Source organism: Poromitra crassiceps (assembly GCF_964638095.1).
Source record: "Poromitra crassiceps genome assembly, chromosome: 7".
NCBI lineage: Eukaryota > Metazoa > Chordata > Actinopteri > Beryciformes > Melamphaidae > Poromitra > Poromitra crassiceps.
The window spans coordinates 35,449,877-35,474,398 of NC_139628.1; the positions used below are offsets into that span (position 1 = coordinate 35,449,877).

The 24,522-nt window shown below is 42.2% G+C and overlaps 1 protein-coding gene across 1 annotated transcript in view; it reads right to left on the bottom strand.

Annotated features, from left to right (window-relative positions):
* LOC310779574 (phospholipid-transporting ATPase ABCA1) overlaps window positions 1-24,522 on the bottom strand; it is a gene marked incomplete at both ends in the record, with an annotated part of 271,956 nt that overhangs the window by 213,078 nt on the left and 34,356 nt on the right. Inside the window, 6 exons of the mRNA XM_083640100.1 lie at window positions 498-617; window positions 1,006-1,210; window positions 4,633-4,854; window positions 9,543-9,765; window positions 20,331-20,510; window positions 20,788-20,993. Of these exons, the coding sequence (XP_083496226.1) occupies window positions 498-617; window positions 1,006-1,210; window positions 4,633-4,854; window positions 9,543-9,765; window positions 20,331-20,510; window positions 20,788-20,993 (1,156 nt within the window). The remainder of the gene's footprint in view (window positions 1-497; window positions 618-1,005; window positions 1,211-4,632; window positions 4,855-9,542; window positions 9,766-20,330; window positions 20,511-20,787; window positions 20,994-24,522) is intronic.

Genomic DNA, 24,522 nt, shown 5'->3' on the forward strand with positions numbered 1-24,522 from the left:
TTGAAGTAAGAGGCTGTGACCACAATTTATTGGTAACAAGTGAAATTAAGAGGAGGTAAAAAAGAAGAGAAAACAAGACTGCTGAACACTCATCACAATATACATATATATATATATATATATATATATATATATATATATATATATATATATATATATATATATACTGTATATATATACACACACACACACACACACACACACACACACACACACACACACATACAGTATATGCACATACACACATATACATATATATACAGTATATATACATATACATATATAAAGCACCATCTTGTTTTTCTGAAAGTGCAAGGTGCTAACAAGGTGCTAATGCTTCTTTGCAACCCATCCCAATTAACTTATACATCTTATTCGGCCTACGTTGCCTCTATTGTATGGGTGAGCTGTTGAGAATTAGACAAATACCCAATAACCGGTGTGTAATGTAATGTATGTACGCGCAGGTGAGAAATTAAAATGACATGCTATTTTACCGTTGTGTCCACTGGGGTCCTTGAGCAAACCGGGGTCAACGTCAGTCACTGAGGCTGCTGTCCCACACCAATAAGATGCAGTAAAAGGGAAGTACCATGGCTTAGGGATTCCATATTGGCCTGTGATCAAGCATGGAGAACATTATTCACATTTTAATAACAGTTTGGCTTGAGGGAATATGATACTTTAGAGTGCATGTTTCCTCTAGAAAGCCTGGCACAAATGCTCAGTCTTTTTTTTTATATAGAGTGGATAAGAGAAATATTAAGACAATGCCTGTTGGGATAGCGACATTTGCTACTAAGGCTAGATTGAGTTCTTTTGCAAGAAGAGGAAAATTTCACAATATCGATGTTCGCCTCTTTTTTCATGTCATGGCATCAAAATTACTCAGTAAATATCTTTGTACAACATAAAAAAAGAGTTGGTAGATACAGTAACAGTGTGCACTGCTGGGACACATCTAACATCGAACATAAAACCAAAGCTCTGCTCAAAGATTGATACCTGGGAAGACATTCTCAATGTACCAGGTGAGCAGCCAGTAAAAAATGCCGTCAAAAAGCATCATAACGATGGAGATGATGAAGGTGTAGCGATCTCCCTCCTCTGGACTCGTGTTGATGTTGTACCACTGGATGCCGACGCCTTGCTCCTCGTACTTGGCGAAGATCTCACAGCCGTAGCCAAAGGCCACACATGACAACAAGCTCTGGGAATGAAAGATGTGCGAGTGTCTTAGGGGAAAAAAAATCTATGAAACATCCATCTTGAGTATGACCTCAAAGAGTCATTCATTAGAATTCTGACACAGTAAATGGTTACACAGTAACTGTTAACTGACACAGTAACTGTTACGCAATCACCTCTGATTAGTACGGCGAGCTGTTGATCTAATCATGAGAGACCTCGCGAGCTTACACGCATAGGTGATAAATGAACTATTATGGCGCAAAGAGGAGCGGTGGCCACGTGTGCAGGCATTGGAGGGTGTCATTTCAGCACTTGCAACTGTGAGCATTTATAAAGTCTCTCCAATTACGCCGAGGACAGAAATGCAAAAAAGGAAACTCATGTGGTACAAAACTAAAGATTGCACGGATCTTTCGTACAGCAGGAAATTGCAAATTACGCTTCGCCCATGCCACGATCATCATCCGCCACGGCCTATCACTCAGCGCTGCCGTGTTGGCTGCCAGCTGTTTCATCACGGCTCATTTGCTCGCAGCATTTTAACCGAGGCAGATGCTGCAAACATTTACTGAGGCTTTAGAGACGGACCACCGTGGACGCTGTCTATCTGCTGCTGCTGCTGCTGCAACCAAGAGCATCGCAGTGACACACCGAACCTCCTAGCCTGACCGCCAACACTGCCGCCGGCGGCAACCTCCTCTGCAGCTGTCCTCCACTGCCCATCTCCGGGCTGTCCAAACAAATCAACGGTCAATCGCTAGATCAGGGGTGACAGCGAGGCCAGTGAGCAGCCCTCCTTGACCCGATCTGTATGAACGGCTGACAAAACGACAGGAGCTACTCCTTTGGCTTTGAGGAAAGGGCAGGAGTTGGAAGGCAGACAAAACAAGAGCCCCGTTATTGAAAACATGTCAACACAGCAGATTCAGCCAGCATCAGCATCAGCATCAGCATCAGCAGGCTGCAGACACAACGGAGGTTATAAGAGGACGACTCTGCATCTATCTGGTTTCTACCTCAGGAGAAACGGGCAGGTAAATAAATCCAGAGAGAGAGAGAGGGAGAGAGAGAGAGAGGGGGAGAGAGAGAGAGAGAGAGCGAGAGAGAGAGAGAGAGAGAGAGAGAGAGAGAGAGAGAGAGAGAGAGAGAGAGAGAGAGAGGTACCGGACGAAGATAAGTGTTTTGATTGTGGATGTGCTCAATCTTAAGGTGTCGGATGCAAAACACCGCCTGTAGCTCGCCGTTGGCACACACCTGCGATCAAATACTTTTAATATAAATGCAGATGATCTTTTTAAAATTCGGGCTGGGTATAAAGACTTTGTTATCAAAGACAATGTCAGGGAATTAATGTGCCTTGGCAGCGCACAGTGAGAGAGGGAGAAACCAAACCTCTGCATGCGCATCTGTGATGAAGTGCAGGCATGAAGTGGATAGTGGTTTGGTCAGAGGAGCATTGCTCATGCTAATTAGAGGACTATCCTATCCATCTACTGTAGCTGGAGCAGGGGAGAAAACATCCCAACCTAGCAACGGTGCAGGAACAGTGTTATTCATATTATGCTATTAAATAAGGCTGTGTGATTCTCAATAAAGCTAAAATGGCCCACACTCTCGTCGCTCTTCACAGTCTGAGAAAGGCGAATGAAAAGAACGGACATGTTTTCGACAGAGAAAATGAGATCATTATAAATCTCTGACTGTAATAAGGCACAAAGACGACCAATTTGAGCTGCTGGGTTGCCATTACTCGACTGCAAAAGGCAGGTTTACAGAGATGGCGTCTGAACATGAAAGATGATAACACAAGTGAGGCAGTTTCAGATGTCAATGCAAGCTATTATTGACTGCTAGCGTATATTTCAATTTGATAAACAAGAAAACATTGACCTGCTTGAAAGTGTGGGAAGATGCGCCTACACTCATGGCAACGGAGATTAAAGATTTTGTGCGTCTTTGTCTGCCGAAAGGACAGCTGGAGGACAAATGATACCAGCAGCACCATAAAGGTCACACAGAAAGGCTACGCTGAAAGTTGAGCAATGGTGTACTATTTAGTCCCCCCCACCTTCCTAAAAGGATAGGATAACATGTCTAACTTCCTCAGGGTGTCTCTATAGTCTCTTCTTCTGCATAAATGTTTCATACAGTAAGTTAGTGCCAAGAGTAGTCAGGACAAATAAATTACAGATCAATAGAGTGCACACTGATAATATGAATAATTATAATACACTTTTAAAGGGACAGCTCACCCTAAAATCCAAAATACATATATTCCCTCTCCCCTGTAGTGCTATTTATCCATCTATATCATTTTGTGTTAGTTGCCTGAGTTTTGGAGATATCGGCCGCAGAGTTTCTGCCTTCTCTCCAATACAATGGAACTGGATGGCACTCGGCTTGTGGTGCTCAAAGTGCCAAAGAAATACATTTGATAAACTCAACAGCAATGTCTCTTTCCAGAAATCATGAACCCGTTACTCAAGATAATCCACAGACCTTGTTATGAGCAGTTTCATGGAGGAACTATTTTTCTTTTGACCGAACTACAGCACCCGATAGCTGCTAGCTAGTTCCTACATGAGACTACAAAAGAAAATAGTTCCTACATGAAATTGCTCGCAACAAATTCTGTGCATTATCTTGAGTAACCGGGTCATGATTTCTGGAAAGAGGCAATGCTGTTTTTCAAATGTATTTTTTTGGTGCTTCGAGCACCACAAGCCGAGTGCCATCCAGTTCCATTGTATTCAAGGCAGACATCTCTGCGGCCAATATCTCCAAAACTCGGGCAACTATCCCAAAATGATATAGATGGATAAATAGCACTACAGGTGAGAGGGAAAATATGTATTTTGGATTTTAGGGTGAGCTGTTCCTTTAGGATTCCTACAATGAAGTGGTGATTTGAACGTCAGTGGGTCTGTACCCCTAAACAAATCTTAGATACAGTACACACAATTCAAAGTGGAAGATCTGGATAACAATTAAACTAACCAATACTAGATATACTGCTGGGAACATTTCCCAATGACTCTGCACAGGATCCCTTGTCTGTTGGGTCGCTTGGGCCTGTTGGTCAATACTGTATGAGTATCAGGAAATACCGTAATATAATATAGTGGTGTTATTATTATAAAGAACAACGCCCATGAAATCACAGCTTGCATCTGTTTGGGTTTAAAAAAGAGCAGTTAGTTAAAGCTGGAAAGAACATTTTTATGGTGTAAGCCGGGGCGCAGACGTCCTCAACATATTTTTGGGGTTTATACTCGTAGATAAAAGGTCTTAAAGAGATGGAAATGAATGCAAGGCCAATCCCAAAGCAAGGTCAAAGTAGCAACAATATAACAATCAGGCCCTCACAGTCATGTGATAACTATCAAACCAATAGCCATTGGAGGATATTCAAAACCATGTCAGAGCAAAAGGAGGACTTACCACGGCAACCTTGGCCTGGAAACCCATGACGTCCCTCCAGGCATAGCAGAGGATGTGCGGAAGGTAGAGGACAAAGTAGATGAGGCCGCCGCACGCCGCTGCTAAGTTGGCCTTGGAAAAGAAGACGCTGACGAAGAAGCACTGCGTGATGGTGGCCATGCAGAACACCAGCAAGTAGACGAAGATCACCGAGGGGTCGCTGTACTGCAGCACTTTGCCATACTGCATCAGGGGAGGGAGGGAGGGAGGGACACACGGACGAGGTGACACACAAATGAAATGTGAACTTTTGAAATAAACAGCAGGATTTAATATCAGCAGATCTCCAAAAAAACTATTCCTTGAAGTGGGATGAAATGTCGAATAGACAAAAGCAGAGCAATTACTACTCGTTGCAGAGATTGGTTTATAATATTAATTATCAAAGAGGAAGAGATCTGCACAACATGAAGAATTTGATTGTTATATAGTTGATTTTAATTCAAAATACAATGGGCAGAGTAAATAGGGTTAAAATCTCAATTTTTGTTATTCTCCAGTTAACTGGTGTTCTTTCATGTGAAATTATTTCGAAATCCTTTGATACAGTATAGCACTCTTTTTACTCTGCCATTCTGAAGGAGAACGCTTCTCAAATTTTGGAGGGCTATCAGGATAATAGTGCTCTTGAAATGGATGCAATTGACCTCTCCTAAGTCCCGCCCATTTTTGCTCTGTGCTCCAATAACAGTTGAGCAAACTTGTAGCAGTATGCAGACTAGAGCCATAGAGAAATAAGAGTTGTGTCATCTCCGTTCACTCCAATGGACCAGCTTTTTACCTCGCAATAGTTCCCAAAAGTAAGGTTCTGGTTTAAATAGCGCTGTAGAGTTGCAGCAGAATGGACCGTTTGTGATGTACTTTGAAAGGCTAAGATGTTTAAAGAATCAAATTGAATAGTATCAGCTTTATTTTATACGTTCAAACATACTTCGACCGCACAGACTCATAGCTGCGTGAGTCACGTGACTATCAAGCATTTTGGACCTCCGTTGGCGCCACTCTCTCTTTAAATCACTCTGGCAGTATGGAGCCAGCCTAGAGTGATGTCACAATTCACTCTAGCTGATCAGGCAGACTTTTTTTTTTTTTTTTTTACTAAATTCACACATATTAAAACTGGGACAGTTCACACAACTTTAACAATACTTACATACATAATACATCAAACCCTTCGGCTACTTCTGCTCTCACTCACAATGTCAAAACATATGTGATACAATGTATAGTTTTTGAGATATTAATGTTTGTTTGACACTTGTTTGACTGTCAGCTGTAGGCTAAAAGTTTGACCTACCTAGCAACAGTAACTACGGAGGGGGTGGGGGTGGGACTTAGGATCGGTCAATTAAAGTGAAATAATGAATAAAAAGTTTATAATAAAAACTGACTACTCTACTTACTGTAGAGTGTACAATGAACTGTCAAGCATAACTGTGTTGGGATCAAGTCGAACATTTGACATCAATTCATAAGACTTGGTAGTCAATACCCTCCAAAATAAGAGTTGGGTCCGCCTTGGATCATCGTTAAATCAGTTTGGAATCACCTTGAGTATAAGGGTAAGGAGCATGGCACTGATGGCTAGCGGCAGCACACTGGACACTGCCCAGCTCAGCCAATAGATGGAGCTTCTCAGGCCCATGATCCTCACTGTCTCTTTAAGACGCGCCTCTTTCTCCTGGACAATGCCCTTAACGATCATGGCCACCGAGTAGATCCAGGCTAGAGTCATGTATAAGGGGAGAGAGCGCGCCAAGCCGCGGAGGAACCTGAGGGAGGGAGGGAGGGGCCAGACCAGGAGGAGGGAGTGGCAAATTGTTTGATTTAGTCTAGAAAACATCTTGGAAAAAGAAAAAGAAGAAGAAAATAAAGACGTTTCAAAATCTTGGCAATTCTCCCAAATGAAAGTTTGATAATATGCAAGTGTTTCCCACTCCTCTTATTTATGCTTCTATTCCCGTGTGCATGGGTGATTGATGAGATGTCCATTTCTGTCTTGCGAGTGTGATGGCAGCCTCTGATGTCGTCGTTTGCATTCAGCCTCGGGAGCCGTGTTGTCGCCCGCATCAAATCAATCAAATTGTAATATCGAGTGTAAAATGTGCGACAAAAGTTTGGAAGGTGGGATCACTTCGTCAAAACAAGGACAACACTGTTTGGGAGAGGAAACATGCCTTGATCATCGCTGATCATCACTGTTCCTTTTCATAAAACAAATCTTGTCAAGTGAACGCCTTGATTCAGTTGCAGGCTTGAGCTACCGTTGTGGCATCAGTGCTACACACTGATACATCACTCCGGATGGCAAATAATAAACGCTTTACATGCCGCATAATGGGGGGGGGGGGGGGACAAGTGTAAAACGACGGGGGACTCAGGTGCAGATGACAGATGAAACTAGTTGTTGTCACACCTAATCCAGATACAGCCTTCCGATAATTACCATCTGATTTGCTATTATTATTAATGTGCTGAAAATGGCTGTGAAATTATCATTTAGAGTGGGCCTCCGATTTGAATACGGTGCACACAACATGCTTACCGTTGTTCCTCCAAGGCAACCAACTAACTCAATTTATTGTTATTAATGTTTACAAATTGTTGATGGCTTGCAAACACATTAGGCTGATGGGAAATTACATTTCACCCGCTGTTTCAAATATCAACTTTTTATTTACCAGCAGCATTCTCCAATTAAACTGCAAAAATGGATTAGGGCGATCTAAAATCACCACCCCGTTTTATTTCATTAACAAAGGGTGTGCTCTACCTGTAAGATTGTAATAATAACATTGCCGCATTGTTTGTCTTCCTTTTGTGATAACTGTTTTGTCATTTATCTTTCATGAATTAACCGTTAGACAGGAAATCAATCCACCAGATAAGCAAACCACAGGATCAATGACACACAGCAGCAATTGATATATGGACAGCAGAAAATCCACATTTACGACCTGAAATACATTTCTCAATATGGGTTTTCTCAATGGGGGAAAAATGACTAATATTTGTTTCATTTTCTTTTGTCGCAGCAGTTTTCGGAATATGACAATAACAACTCTTGTGTGCACTTTGTCCCAAGGTTATTCAGGTGATTGATGATGTTGGACCCATTATTAGACTAGATGAGTTTGGTTTATGTTGTCTAGGCTATACTGTTTTCACAGTATCCTATACACATCTTAACCATAGAAGCTGTATACATGTATTTGATGACTATAGTGAAATATTACAGTACAGTATATGAATACAGTGACGCTATTTAACTGCAAAAATGTATCAAATGGTTTGCAGATAGACCCCCCCCCCCCCCCAGCAACTAAGGCCATTTCCTGAATAAAAAAGTAAATCCTCATTTTTGTGCAATAGCTATCTAGAGGCTATAATTTTCTAATAAAATCTACTTTTATATCAGGATTTATGACTTCAAACTATGCTGCAAGGAACTATGCTGTAAATCAGGGATGTAGCTATAGGAGTGGTGCACAGGAGGTGATTCTGCCATCACCCTACCTGTCCTCTCTTCCGCATACCACCATTATTCCGTTTATGACAAACATCCATTTCTACCCATCCACAATGGAAATACGCCTCCGCACATTAAGTTACTGATCAACTATTGGATGCATCCATAAATTAAATTTAAGTATGGCATAGCAGCACTGATCAGCTGCCATAACCAACAAATCCCTGTGCAAAATCTGTGCAGCGAGGACAAGTGCTTCTTCTGGTTCTATTTGTTCGCATTGTTCTAGATTTATTTCAACCAAACCCTGTGTCAAAATCAGTGTGGTGTGAAATAAAACGATAAATTATTAATAAGCGTACACTTAAGGGCCACAGAAGGTATTTTAGTCCAGACCCTTTAGGGGCCATCCCTCAGGATGGGGCCCTGGGTAGTCAGATCCCCATTTCAACATCATTATACATTATCCTGAATAAGTCCTCTAACATTCAATTGTAGTACATATCAAAACTTGCCGCCTGTAAGCTATTACATTTTGAATTAATGTTAACATAGTGCACAGTGTGCCAGGTTATAAATACTGTGGCCACTGATGATTCATTTTCCTTTCTATCTAAATATGCAAAATATTTTTTTTTTTGCTCAGATTGCACAGCAGAAGTCCTCCTTATGCACACGAGAAGAGGTGATGCAATTACAAGAAATAAAATGGCAAATGAGATACAGTACTACATGAGTGATTTTAATTTGACTAAAATTGCAGTTTTCATAGCATGCTCAATTAATTAGATTGAGGAGGCTGATTTGAAGAATCACAGAAGGTTATGAAGGTTATTTTGGATTATTTGTTTATTAATTAGTTGTGTGATTAATGAGAGTAAAAATACCAAAACACAAGGCACAACCATTTCTTTGACCTGCACGACCTGGAAGAGCAACCAACATCCGATCATTTGCTCTGATGCTTATTTTCATCGTCCTGCAACATCTACACTTCATGTCTCCCCCCCCCCCCCACATAAAATGACTAGCAGAATTAACTCAGACACGTAGAAAATGGTTCAATATCCCAAGACTAAGCCACACCAATGATGACCAATGTTATAAAGGTCAAAAATACATGAGCACTATTGCAAAAATGAACTAGATTTGGGGAGGTTTCTGCAGAACACAATTATGTGGAATGACGGCAATATCGATCATCTTTTCACAATATTTGTATTTGGTGGAAATTACAGCGTTCTTTTACTGTGTAGATGTATAGTGGCTGAAAATCCTTCAAGTGTCGCTGGCTTCCAATACATGGAAATAAACATGTAATCACAGCAAACATCCACATCGTATTGTGCTCTGTGTTTTGGTATTTTGCACGAGCGCCTCCTCCGACCTCCGCCATACTGACCTTAACCATGACACTTATGAGCGCACATGGAACAGCGAGCAGAACAATGTTCTCGGTGAACCTGGCTAGCCAAAGGGCAGCGTTTTGAAAGCCCACGGCGCGCAGCACCTCCTTGAGCCGCACTTCTTTCTCCAGCACCAGGCTTTTGATGGTCATGCAGACGGTGTACATGAAGGCTAGCACCAGGAACATGGGCAGGATGCCTCCGATACTCTGGATGAAGCTGGTTGCAGAGGAAGGCAATCAAAGTGGTCAGGATTGCGAGCCGACAGAGGGAAGGGAAGGGGGGGGAAGGGGGTGTTTATCGGCAAGGCGGCCTTTGATATGGAGGCAAAGCCCAGATAGGAGCTAATGTGTTTTTAATCTGCTGTAGCCTATACTCCCCATGTGTGTCCATATAAACATGTTGATATTAATCTGCTGTAGCGTATACTCCCCATGTGTTGTCCATATGTTGATATTGGACACTTCAGAGAGGGACTTGAAAAGCATGTTGCACTGGTATTAGCTCCTATTTCCAGAAAATACGCTTCATACACCTCCTCATTTTAGAACGATTTGTGTGATCTTATTACATTTATGATTGACAGCTACAGTACTCCTCCTGCACGTTGTATTCTCAAGGCCTTTTGCAATAATGATAGTGATATTGATAGTAATACATTAGTATACAGCAGTGACAGTAATCGTGACACCATAGCAAAACGGCTCCAAATGACAACAAGATGACATCATTTGAACCAGGAAGTTCTGTGAATGAACAGGGAGCTCTCGGTCTAGACAGGATGGAGGGAAGTTAAACATTGTTAATTTGCATACAGACAGTATATACTACCCATTTTGTAATGATACAAAGGTGGTTGAAAATCGGCAAAGTGGTCCTTTAATAGTCCTTAATATCTCATTAAGTCAGAGACTCGCAATATGCACTCAGGGGAACTTGTATTTTTAAGATATCCAAGGCAAGGACCAACACTAAAGGCAAATGCACATCTGTAAATGGAGTACACTTATGGAACAACCTCGACAATGAATTAAAAATATGCACTTCTGTCACCAAGATGTCACCAAGATGTTTAAAACTCAGGTACTCAATAAATATAAAACATTATGATAAACTAATCCAACCACTAATAAAATCGAAGACAATATTGTATAATGATTAACCAAAACCAAATAAAATAAACAAGGACCAATGCATTTGTTACTAACCTGTAACAACTGCATTGACTTGTCTAATATGGTGTATATATGGTATATTGAATTATATGTATATATAGGCCTATATATATGTAAAAATTAATGTACCGTATATATGTATGTATTATATACGAACACGGTCATTTGTAAATTTCTTTCTAAAATTCTGTCTGCAGTTTAGTTAAATACCATGATTGAAACTGCGTTAACTTGTTTTGTTTTTGTAATTTTCTTTTATTTACTTAGGGTAGGCAAAATAAGCTGCGGCTTCAGCCTACACCTTTTCGGCCCTTCTTGCCACAACTCATTGTATGTGTGTATTGTCATGTTTTGTTGAATGGACCAAAATAAACTAACTAACTAAATTAAGTGAACCTGCGTCTGTTAAATAACAAAAGGACAAAGAAACACACATGTTGATGCTGAAAATGCCATTCATGAACAATCTAAGAGACAAACCAGTGATTTTCAATCAGGGGGTCTTTTATAGATTCGATGCCATTGAGATGACGATGAACAGGATGATGTTGTTGTTGGTGTTGGTGTTGCTTTACACTGAGCTAACCTTCATAAAGCTGCTGGATCAGCTCAATCAAGCCATTTAGTGCTGCACGTCATGCCAGAGATGATGTATGATTCCATGCTGTTACAACACAATAAGGCAATATTAAAATGGCTTCTTAATGCCACCAAAATGCCATGTCAATATCCTCTCCTCTGCCAATAAAACAAAGTGCATCGTTCGCTTTATTAGACAGTGAAGGAGAGATATCAAATAGATTTAGACAATGTATAGATTTCACCACTTATGCTTACGTTCCATAAATACTGGAGTTATAATGCAAGCAAAGTACTGTTTAGCACAGATGTGTAGCAGGAACACAAAAAGAGAATAGTCAGCAATCAGCCGAACCGCGCTCTACTTCCAAACCTTTTAACATAAACAATGGATCAAAGTATACTTTCACTACATTTACATGAAATTAGTTTCTCATGTAACATTTTGGAAGAGTGATTTGTTAAGGGGCTTACTGAATCTCTGCCAAGTGAGAATGGCTCACTGAAAGGTCTACTTCCCTTAATTGCCAATTAGCCCTGGACAAGAAGTGCTTTTCTGCCCCACAAGGTGCTTATTATTATTATTATTATGTTCTGGGGGCATACTTTTGATAGGACCGTAGAGCGACAGGAGAGGTGGGGAGAGAGAGAGAGGGGATGACATGTGGCAAAGGACCACGGGTCGGATTCGAACACGGGTCGGCCACACAAAGGAGTAAGCCTTAGTGGAACATGCTCTACAACAGAGGCGGGCAAAAAAAGTCCAGAGGGCCATACTGACTTACATAAAGGAACTGAAGGGCCACACATTGGACATCATACCTGCCAACACCCGTCTCCATATTTTTAACCCCCTCTCCCGTTGTGATTGGTAATTTCTCCTGTTAATCCCGTAATTATGTATAGGGTGCCCAGATTGCCTCTACACTACCCAGTCACCCACGGATTCCAGGTTTTTCTCTCAAATCTGAGATTAGGGCCTTTTCTTCACCTTTATCTGGCTCATGTTCATGTTCGCTGTTCTCTATTTCTCAACCGATCTGTCGAAAATCATAGGAAAAACATACGTGAATTTTGTTTTAGGGCGGATCTGCAGTTTAAGTATCAGTTTAGTCAAAATACACATTGCAAATTACACATGAGGTAAGTTTAACCCTTAAATCAACTGATGATAAAAGTACGGGGCGCTCTTGCAAACACACCAAAGAGATTAAGTGATCTCCATTGAGACAAGAGGGGAAGTTCAGTTATGTGAGAACTCAAAGTGAGAGCTAGACTTGATTTTGAGGACACTTCCCCTCCCCTCGTGGGATGGATCACTTTCAAAGGACGCTTTGTGGGCCACAAGAAAGGATTGGTTGACACCAAGATTTTAAAGACTTCCACCCCAGGGCGAACCAAACCAAAACCACACAAAAAGTTGCCTCTTTGAACTTGAAGACTTGGGGAGCGGCCCTCTAAATCCATAGGATTCAACCCAAGATGCGAAGAACACAGAGTGAAACACGCTAGCACATTTCCTCTAGGAGAGGTAAGCAGCTTCCTCTAGCTGTGGCAGATTGAGCTATTGGAACACAAGTGATTCAAGTGGTCGCAATTGCATCAATTGTACTAATTCTGGCGTCGCCCGCTCTCGATTCTGCCCTAGCATCTCTGTAACGGCCGACGGCCTGCGTGCGTTAACTCTTAACTCCTGCCGTGACTCGTAACACTAGCGGGGGAGAGATCAGTCATGCATACCACGTCTGACACGGACAACCTTGCCACCAGATGCTCCTGAATTATACATTCCCTGATCGATCAAAGGTGCAGTAAGGCAAAGTAACAGAACCCCTAGCGGGCCCGTGTTACAGTACAGGGCTCCTGTTACACTGGCAGCCTGACCTAAATTTAGGGAAGCCGGAAGACAGACTCCTCAGTAAATCAAGAGATAGTGGAGCAGAGCCTCCCCAGAGGTTGCTGTGTTATGGTTAAAAAAATAATAAAAGAAATCACGTCTTATTTCAAGCAAATACCATCGAGTTGCCAGGCTGGCTATTCCGTCGATATAGATGATCGCACTTGTTATAAGAAACTATAGTTCCAGTTATGTGACATATGACAAAAGAGGCAATTAAAGGCGCAAATCTCTGGTGGTTTCCACCACATTTTATCTTAAGAGCAAGATCATATTTACAAAATGAAGTACATTGCCATTAAACAACAGAGAAACAAAGTTTTGAGAAACAGCCTTGTGGGTTTTAAGTGTTTTGTACAATTTCACAAAGTTCTACCTCTCTACATTTACAACAGCAGAAAAAGTAAAAGAAAACTGTGAGCTATTTAAAGTGATAGACTGCTTGTATTACTCCCTACTCAATATTTAGTTAATACATCTCTATGAATATTAATCAATAAGATATTAAGAAAACGCGATTTATAAAACCCTTCAGTTTAAATGACTGAAAGCATTATTTAAGCAATAATTTCACCATTACTATTCTATTGAACATTTACATGTATTATTTCATACTAGAAATCATAAGCTGATCCTATGATTATAATTTTGTTCTTGATAGGATATTAAGAGGAGTTTCCAGCTTCCATTGAAACTCAAATTACTTTGACAAATCACAGCTGAGTGGGGATGGTCCTTTCCTTCTCTCTCACATGAACAATGCATTCTGTTTCTTTCATGTTTGGTTTAGACATTGTAGATCATGTTCAAACTTACTGGACAAACTGACATAAACACAATCTGCAAGACCTAAACTAAAAGGATGCAAAATATATATCTTAAAACTAATATGGCCTATCTAATTTCCAGAGATGTGTCTTTCTCCTCTTGGACCACTTTTGTTTATTTTCTGCTCAATACGCCTTACATTTAAGGCTGTGTGTATACTATGTACTGGTCCTCAAACTTTGATACATTGATTATTCAAAATCCTATGTGTTAATTGGTTAATGGTATCCTATGTAGAATTTTCACTTTGATGTTTATAAACTACATCTACAGTATAATAACTGGAGAGCTTGTATACAGCGTGCGGGGACCATGTTCAAACGTTGTCACTGGTCAGATGACAATCTTCTGCATGTTTTTAGTGGGGGTCCATACTGATGTTGTATGGAGGAACCCCAGGGGAGCACGGGGAGAACATGCAAACTCCACACAGAAAGGCCCTTTTGATGAGATAGCCCGCCTGGGCAGTAGGCACTGAAGACACGGGGGGGACAGACCCTCAGCACCACAGTGTTCCAGGCGTGAATCAAACCCAGGACCTTCTAGCTGTGCAGTGACAGCGCTACCACTGCGCCACCATGGCCCTGAGCTGCATAGGAACCTACAAGCAGGTCCCGACCGCACTTTCAAGAACGGCACCCGGATAGTGGTGGTGCAGATGATGGACAAGGTGGTTGAATGTGAGAATGATGTAGGGACAAGGATGTTCCTGCTAAGAATTCCTCACCATGATCAAGGATGTTCCTGCTAAGAATTCCTCACCATGACAGAAATGGTGTCAAATGATGTAATTCTCTTGCCCTTGTCAGACAGAAGTTCCCAATGAGATTGGCTTTTTCATTTACCATCAACAAAGGTCAAGGGCAAGAGAATGACTGAGTTGGCATCTACCTACCTCAGCCAGTGTACCTCAGCCATGACCAGCTCTACACAGCCTTCTCCAGTGTTTACTCATGACCAGCAGCTCTACACAGCCTTCTCCAGTGTTTACTCATGGCCAGCTCTACACAGCCTTCTCCAGTGTTTACTCATGACCAGCAGCTCTACACAGTGTCCAGTGTTTACTCATGACCATCTCTACACAGCCTTCTCCAGTGTTTACTCATGACCAGCTCTACACAGTTTTCTCCAGTGTTTACTCATGGCCACCTCTACACAGCCTTCTCCAGTGTTTACTCATGGCCAGCTCTACACAGCCTTCTCCAGTGTTTACTCATGGCCACCTCTACACAGCCTTCTCCAGTGTTTACTCATGACCAGCTCTACACAGCCTTCTCCAGTGTTTACTCATGACCAGCTCTACACAGTTTTCTCCAGTGTTTACTCATGACCAGCTCTACACAGCCTTCTCTAGTGTTTACTCATGACCAGCTCTACACAGCCTTCTCCAGTGTTTACTCATGACCAGCTCTACACAGCCTTCTCCAGTGTTTACTCATGGCCAGCTCTACACAGCCTTCTCCAGTGTTTACTCATGACCAGCTCTACACAGCCTTCTCCAGTGTTTACTCATAACCAGCTCTACACAGCCTTCTCCAGTGTTTACTCATGGCCAGCTCTACACAGCCTTCTCCAGTGTTTACTCGTGGCCAGCTCTACACAGCCTTCTCCAGTGTTTACTCATGGCAAGCTCTACACAGCCTTCTCCATGGGAAAGCGAGCCAGCAGCATGAAAGCAGTTATTGAAGGTGATGAGGAGGGAATAACAGACATCATCTATCAGCTATATATATAGCGTATTGTTCACCTTTGTACACTGCACATTTGTGGTTGAACTATAAAAAAGCCAGCCTTCAGAGACTGCAAGTGGCATATAATGATGCTCTGAGAATACTGCTAAAAAGGCCCAGGTGGACTAGTGCGAGTGAGATGTTTGTGAGTGCTGGAGTGAACACACTGCAAGCTGTCTTGAGAAATGTAATGTACAGGTTTATCTGTCGGTTAAATGATGATGAAAATCAACTTGTTGTGGTGCTGGTGAACATTGCGTACAGTGCCACACGCTGCACGTCTCAGTTTTGGGAGCACTGGTATAGGTGTCTTTTAAAATGAGTCACTAGACTATTTTTATTTTGTGTTTTCTTTTAATCTTTTTTGTATTATGTGTATTTGATTGTATTTTTGTATGGACCTTGAGTCTGGAATAAAGCATATCTATCTATCTATCTATCTATAAGGAGCTGCTGTAATCCTGAACTCATGCAAACATTTCCATAACTGTGGCCATGGCGCATCATCTCCAGCCTAGAAACCGAGCGTGCGCAGCCAATTCCAAGACCTACAGTACTGTGGTCTTGGAATTGGCTCAACTCAACTAAGGTGGTCTTGATAGCTTTGCTACCGTAAGTGAATTAAACAACTTCTTCATTCATTATATTATTGTATGTACTTCAAAGTCCTGAGTTTTGCTCAGCTCTTAAGTACTAGCAGTGCTTACGTGCCGTACATTCATCTCACTAATTAACTACACCGACTACATGGCTCTCACAGGCCTGTCTCTACAGATCCACTGCAGCAGGTCTGTGAGATCTTTGTGATTTCACATGGAGCCCATGTGAGTGTGGAAGAACGATTGAAAAGGAACACAACCTCAGGATCCAAACAAGAGATGCCTCTGATTCCAAAGCATGAGGCGGCACACAGGGCGCCAATAAAGGAGCAGTTTATGTGCTATCAAGCCCCGGAGGGGTCAAGCTTTATCTCCAGCCTCCATCTCTGGGCGGCGCACCGTGTGGATGTGAAGACAGTGGGAGCTAATACAGTTGGCTTATCTTCAGGTTCAAAATGCCAACGGGGGTCGTCCGTGGTTGAAGGGGCTGGGAATTGCTGCTACTGTAATACTGGGTGTATTGCATCCAAAGGCTCTGGGGGAGGAAATGAAGAGCGCAAAGAGGAAATAAGAATTTGAAAAGTGAGGTCTCTTTGTTGATGAGGCTGGTCGGGGTCGTCAGAGCAGATGTCAGTGTCTTGCTATATAGTTCAAGTATGTCAGTGAGGTAGTCCTATTGTCTTTGATTGACTGAAAAGAGTGGGTAGAGATAGAAGGATACAAAGTAATGAGGAGGTCTACTCACAGCAGACAGAGAGAGAGAGAGAGAGAGAGAGAGAGCAATGAATACTGTAAATTGTAGCCATTTATTTATTTAGCTTCTGACGAATATTATTTTCTGTTGAGAGTCAATTGCTTTTGATTTTGATGTAGTCAAGTCCAATTGCTATGGTAAAAACACGATTTGGTGAGTGTATTACATGCAATCTACCATTGTGAATTACACTAAGGATACTGCATGTTACACTGCTATTGTAAAGGCACATACAGTACTGTACTGTATGATGACTTTTGTATGTGGCCAAGAGTGCATTATTTATCCTTTGATTTCATATCTATTATTCATTTCACATTTCAGTTTTTTTTGTCTTCAATTGTTCATGAGACACCTAAATATGTCAGCCTTTTTTTAAATAAAATTACATTTTAAAGTCAGATTAGACCTTTTTGCTAAACCGAGGACACGCTACAGCAGCCTGCACACATGTTCATCTGAATGCACAATGCTCTTCCCTTGCTTTGGGCTGGCAAACACAACACAGTTCCAGATGAAAATAATTACCAGGGAAAGTTCTTCCCCATCACGGCTCCCTGCGTTTTAGTGCATCTTCCTTTGAGTGATTTCACTCTCAATTATTTATGAATGAAATAGCAGTTTTCAAGTGTTAATAATTTACAGAAATGCCCAAATGGCTATAGGCCGGCGAAAGAGTAAATGGCGGAGGGACTGAGGGTATTGGAGTGCTTTATGGCTCTCATTTATCTTCTGTAATTATTAATCCTTTGTTTTAGGAAGAGGGAACTGCGGCAATGGGGCCGGCATTAGGAAATAAGCTGTACCATGATTATCTCATTCACATGATTAGCACATCATCGAGTTGCATGACGACACATTGAAATTGGTGCTTTCAATCTGAGAGCCAGCTTGAGAGAAGGCATGTTGGATGAGGAGCATGCGTTACTGTAGGAATAATCCAATAGATACAATCAATGTCTCGTCATACACGCTGGGGTAGGTGGCTGGGGGCGTGGTCAGGGTGGGGTAAATCCTCCCGTTCTCCCCATTCAGCATAGTTTAGCTGCTAGCCCAGCCCAGGCAGACAGGATCGGGGATTCAACCAACCGCAGTAAATGCACATCTGAACAGACAGGTCTATGTACCTGCTCTAGAATCACCAATCCTGTAGTGTAGGGCCGCAGCACCGTCCTTTTTTTACCCCACTCGCGCGCAGCCGTAGTAACATTTTGTGGGCGTTCCCACACAGACCGACTGTATCTATGCTAACTTTTGATTTTCTCCTTGAGTTTATCAACATGCTAACATTTGCATGACTTGACTGTATAGTATTATTGTCATTTTAGCATTGTGCCATGACTGTGCCAAAACATCCACATAAGCGGAAGTATTTAAAATAGTAGTAGTAGAATCTTTATTTATCCCCCTTGGGGCAATTCATATGCAGCATAACGAAAATGTAATTTTAAAAAAAATATATATATATATGTGAAATATGTGTTAAAAAACAGGATTTGAAAACAAAATAAATTGCAGCACACCTTTGCCAATATAGCTGCAGTTAATCATGGAGCTACAACGCGATTATCAGTCAAGGGGAAACAAGTTTTTCATTGAGAACCAAATGGCAGTCCCAGATACTGAAAAGCAAATCAATAAAAACCATTACTTTCAATGTGGTTTTCATAGAGCTGATGTGTTCTCGCTGCCTACGTCTCCACGGCAACCAGGGCGTGTGGGGCATTATTATTCAAAACAACTCCATACATTTCAACAGCCACCTGCTATAGTAGAAACTAGTGGCAACACAACTGCATCTACAACATGAAGTCAACAGCTTTTCAAGCTTCTCTTTGCCTCTGCCTCCTCAGATATGCTGCTCAAAAGAAACGCTGCAGGTTGCTTTACTGCAGAGGTTTTCAAAGTGGGAGGCGGGCCTCCCCAGGGATGGCTCCAAGCCATTTCAGGGGAGGCTCAGTGAATGGAAGTGCAAATAATAATTACATTAGTTATCAAAAGATCACATAGAATAGCCTAAATGTGTGTGATTTGGTTAAAGAGATAGTTCAGAGATACAGTAGTTTTGGGGGAATTTGACTGTCCCACTTTCCAAGAGTCTGAAACAAATAAATGCCTTCAGACAGACCTTCTTTATATATTTGGTGTAGTCTGAAGTATGTCAAACAGCAACATCAGGCTATTTTGGCTCAAATGTTGAGTGTCTATAGGATCAAATGATATAATCATGATCCCATAGGCATCCAGGGGGGGCGCATTTTTCCAAGCTTTGTCTGGGGGAGGCCCACAGTCTCAGACTTTGAAAACCCCTGCTTTAATGTTTTCTGTGATATCTGACACACATTCTTTTCTTTTCTTTTCTTTTCTTACAATAGATTGCTAATCTCTGGTACTGCGATCTCCCATGAGGTATGAATATTTAGTATCTCCTGAATCAGGGGTGTATTGTGCTGTTGGACTTAAATCTCTGCGGTAATTAACTTTTCTCTTGATGGCATCACTGGGCTTTTCCTTTATTAACGGAGATCATAATGCTGCAGAGATGGGGATAATCTCCCAGACTCGGAGGAAATCTTGGCCGTGGAAGATTCCGAGATACTGCCTCGTTGCGCTCCCCATAGGTGAACGATCTAATATGCGCAAGACTCAATCTGCACATGACGGACTTGCACGTGGGAACTGGGGCAAACGAAGCTCACTTCATTGACAACGAAATGCCTCCCAAATGCAAGGAAGGGCGGGACTTAGCTCGGCAGACTAAATAATTCAGCATCCATCGGCCGTTTAGGGATTTCCTGTGGTTTGACTCAAATCAATAGTTGCGGGTCACTCTTTCCACTCTGTTTATTTCTCCTTGCTTAACCACAATTCATCATCAAACGTTTCCTCGAGGATGTAAAAGTTTGATCTTTGACTTTTTAGTATTCACATTAGTGGGCAATTTCTCCCCATCTCATTCCCCTCATCTGTGATTAAAGGTCGCATCCGACACGAGCGCAAGAAGAGAAATAGATATTAGAGAAGGGGTAGGATTGAAAAAATAAGAGGCAGCATCTTTCCGCAGGGAAATCTGAAGGGCCTAAGTGACTGATAAGACCATAACTCAACTATGTGGTGGCAGTGAGTGGCAACTCCCCGGAGTGAGTCGACTTTTATTGCTGTAATACCTCCCCCCGTCCTATTCTAATCAGAAGTCTGACGGATAAAAGCTTCGGAACTCACACGTCATCCACGTAGCAAGGGTATGGCATTTGCTGGGCAAAAACGCCAAGGGGCTGGGACGTGTTGGACGTGTGCGCTCGCACAATGCCATGGTCCATCATGTCCTGCAGGTAGGCAAAGCCGCCCCAGATATAGCGCAGGTCGTTGAAGGAGTGGTCTCGGGCCCCAGGCGACCATGACCTTATTAAAAAAAAACAGGCACGCACGCACACGCACGCACACACCAAGATCTGTTTTAGCAAAGGGATGAGACTGAACTCGAACCACAATAATCAAAGGTTACACAGATATTTGTTTGTATCATTGCTATTGTTTAGATTTTCACAATAAATCTTAAATGGCAAAAGTTTTGCTCTCATCCTTGGGTAAACAGAGTAGTGAATCCTTTCATATTTGGGCTAAACAATAGGCATTTGACTGATGAACAGTCACTCATTTGTACAGAACAGTATCTTACCTCTCTTTAAGCTTATCGGTGCGCTCTGCCTCATCGATGTCCATGCGTATTTTGTACTTGACATAAGGAGGGGGGTGGCTGGCATGTGGTTGGAGGTTTTCAAAAACAATACCAGCCCAGTAGGTGTCATTCTCCAGAAGCTCCAAGGCTTGGCTCACCAGATGGCCTTCAGTGGGGGTAGCCTCAAACTTATTCAGGTTCAGACACTGTCCGCAAATAGAGAGGTGGCACAAAGAAAAAAAACAAACAAGCATGAATTTCCAATAGCTGTGACCACATACACAACAATTTCCCCACACCTTCACCCCCCCCCCCCCCCCCACACACACACACACACACACACACACACACTTGACCTCCATGCAAAACTATGGCCGCCAAAGGGTGGGGACATTTTTTGTGGACCGACTGCCCGACAGCGCGACGCGACTGCGGTCGCAGGACAAAAAGAAAAGAAACAAAAAGAGAGTACCAAAAAGTAATTCCCACGTAAGAAATGGTTACCGTGATATAGCAGTGATATACGGCGTATATCAATCAATTTAACTTGGTTTCAATAATCTGCTGAAATCATTCTCCTTTTTATTAAAATATCAAATATCCACACAAAAAATGTAATAAACCATACGGTCGGGAACTAGTAGAATGGCACATACATGTAGTAGATATTTATCAAAAAGTATCGCCCAGCTATTGACACTCCAACAACGCGGAGTGGAGTTGCAAATGATCTGGAGCTGCCAGGGTGGCGGCGAATGTTTTGGGCTTCAGCAGAGAGACAAGCAAATGAGATACAGACTCGCTAGCACTCCCTGCACTGTAGCTTCATGAGACGATAATGAGCTCGCCATCCTGGGAGGCAGCTCGCACCTGACAGCTGTCCACACATCTCAGTGTTGCAACAGTTTAGCACGTCTCCCCGAGGATCCTCCAGTCTGTGTTCTATAAGCAGCAAAGGAGAACAAATATCAAAGCAACTGCATCACATAAAGTTGATTATTATTATTATTATAATTATTATAATAATTATTATTGCTATTGTTGTTGTTATTGTTATTATTATTATTATTATTGTTGTTATTATTATTATTGTTATTATTATTGTTGTTATTATTATTATTGTTATTATTATTATTATAAAATTGATATGATGACAAAATTTCAGAGCAAATAGGAGGAGTTACATTCTAAGCAGCACATCAATTGTGTAAATTGAGGCATAGCAGACGTTTATTTCAAAAAAGCGCTAATAGAATAGAATAGAAAGAACCAGGCCCGCCGCACCCCATTACCCCATTATTTTATTTTTTTTGGTGCCCTCAGTCAGGCCACTCACTGAACAGCAGGCCAGGCGCTGCCTACTGGTTTACTAGTGGTTTTATTACTTTATTCAGGGTTAAAGTGGGTGCATCTCATTGTAAAATTGGAGTCTGCTCAAATTGGGCTTCAAACGGCCCAAATTGGGCTTCAAACGGCCCAAATCTGGCTTCAACTGGCCCAAATCTGGCTTCAAACGGCCCAAATCGGGCTTCAAACGGCCCAAATCTGGCTTTAAATGGCCCAAATTGGGCTTCAAACAGCCCAAAAAATTTGCCGCCGCCCTTCGGACGCCGGCACACACGTCAGCCCGTATTGGCCTGGCCTGCTTGGTATCTAATGCCTGGCCTGAATTATGATCCCAGTCCGCCCCTGCTTGCATGTACAGTTTAACAATCGCTTGTTTGCTGACATGTACAGTAATTCTAACAATTGTTTGTTTGCCACATGTAATGTAATGTGAGATACACTAGTATCGTTCATAATTAATGATTTTGCAGTCTTTCGTTTGACAGTTATTGAAAGTTTTGCGGGGGGGGGGGGGGGGGGGGGCACCACAAAACAATTACGCTTAGGGCACCCAAATGGCCAGCAGCGGCCCTGGAAAGAACGCTATTACTATGAGTATATTTAATATTATGACTTTACACACAGTTATTTTTTTACAGCAACAACACCTTCAGAGCCTTTTCTATCTATGTTCAACCACCTTACTCTACCATCTGGAAATGTCAAATAACAAAACGTCAAGTCAGTGCCATTCGCTGCTGCTTTAAGCCCTACCAGCCCTGATGATAGTATGGGGGAGAAAAGTAAGCATGTTTAGACATGAGCCACTGGGCAAGAAGCTAAGCCTAAGCTGCCTCTGATACTGTATCAACAATCTGACTTGGGTTTGGGATTGAGGAACTGGCACCACTGATAGCGCCCATTTGCCAATCCTACCCTGGCCTAATTCAGAGGAACATCCAGGGCGACGCATGCAGTTGGGACGGGCATGGTCAGGTCATGCTTGTCGAGGCCATGCGGGTGCTGCCGACTGATAGCTGCGCGATGAGTAACATGGTGGATGGTAACATGAATCATGTTACCATCCATCCTCTATGGCATTATGAACATATACTGTTAGGCCATGCGCCAGTCGACTGGGCCTGGGAGCACTATAGATATCTGCTCTGTGGAAAATAATGCAGGGTACAAAATCAACTTGATCTGCTCGTCGAGGAGCGACTCAGCTCACCTAGTCAGACGTTTCATTTAGATGTGCCATTGACACGCAAGAATCTATTTCCAGGAATATGAAAGGGTGTTCCATTGATCTAAACGGTGTTGCTGATTCGATCAGTTTAATCAAACACATTTGTCATGGTCAGAGCTGCATATATAGTCGAATCAGAAGTTGAATCTGATTACAGGAGCTGGAACACACACACGTCAACCTTGTTTAAGGCTGAAACGATTATTCGACATTACTGACACCGGCAACAATAATACATAACTGGATGACATTTCTGTTGTCGATTTGTCACCGGAAATACTCTCGGCGATGTTTCTGTTTGCAATATTTGAATAACTTCAAAGATGCAATATTGAAATGTGTTCTTTGGTAAAACAGTACTGTGGCGGAGAGAGAAAGAAGCAATTGAGGGGGGGAGTGGGCATTTGCGTTCAGTAAACCTTTAAGCAATCTTATCTTTACATAAAAGGGCAATGAAGCCAAAACAAGACAAACACATTTTTCTCACGGATTTGAATATTTAACTAGGACAATGATAGTTTGCTGTAGCCCTTCTCAATTCCAAACCGATAATTTGTGTATAAATCTGATTAATCATCAAGTAATTGCTATTCATCCAATTCATTGATTACCAAAATAATTGCTTGCTGGCAGCGCTGATCCTGTTGTCAAAACACATCTTTGTTAGCTCTCAGTGAATGCACTAAAATCAAAGAAATGTCATTGATTTTTTCGACTGAACATGCAGTATGGAATTGATAGAGCTTCTCAATCTTGGTGCACATGTATGAGCACATACATCAGAAGACCACATAGAAGATTGTCTAACTGTCTTTATCCTGGTGTCCATTTTGAGAAATGCAATTTCCATTAAGGCAGAAAATGGATTGTATTATCTTGGAATTCCATTGGCCATGTGTGGCTAACCCCAAGGGCAATACCTGCCATCTTACCTGCCTGTGTATTAATACTGTGGGTGTGTGTGTGCGTGTGTGTGCATGTGCGTGTGCGTGCGTGCGCGTGTGTGCGTGCGTGCGTGCGCGTGTGTGCGTGCGTGTGCGTGCGTGTGCGTGTGCGTGTGTGTGCGTGCGTTGGTGTGTGTGTGTGGGAAGGTGGGGGCTTTGAACATGTGTTTGATCACACAGTGAAGGGAGAGAGGGGTCTTGCTGCAACCCGTGTCA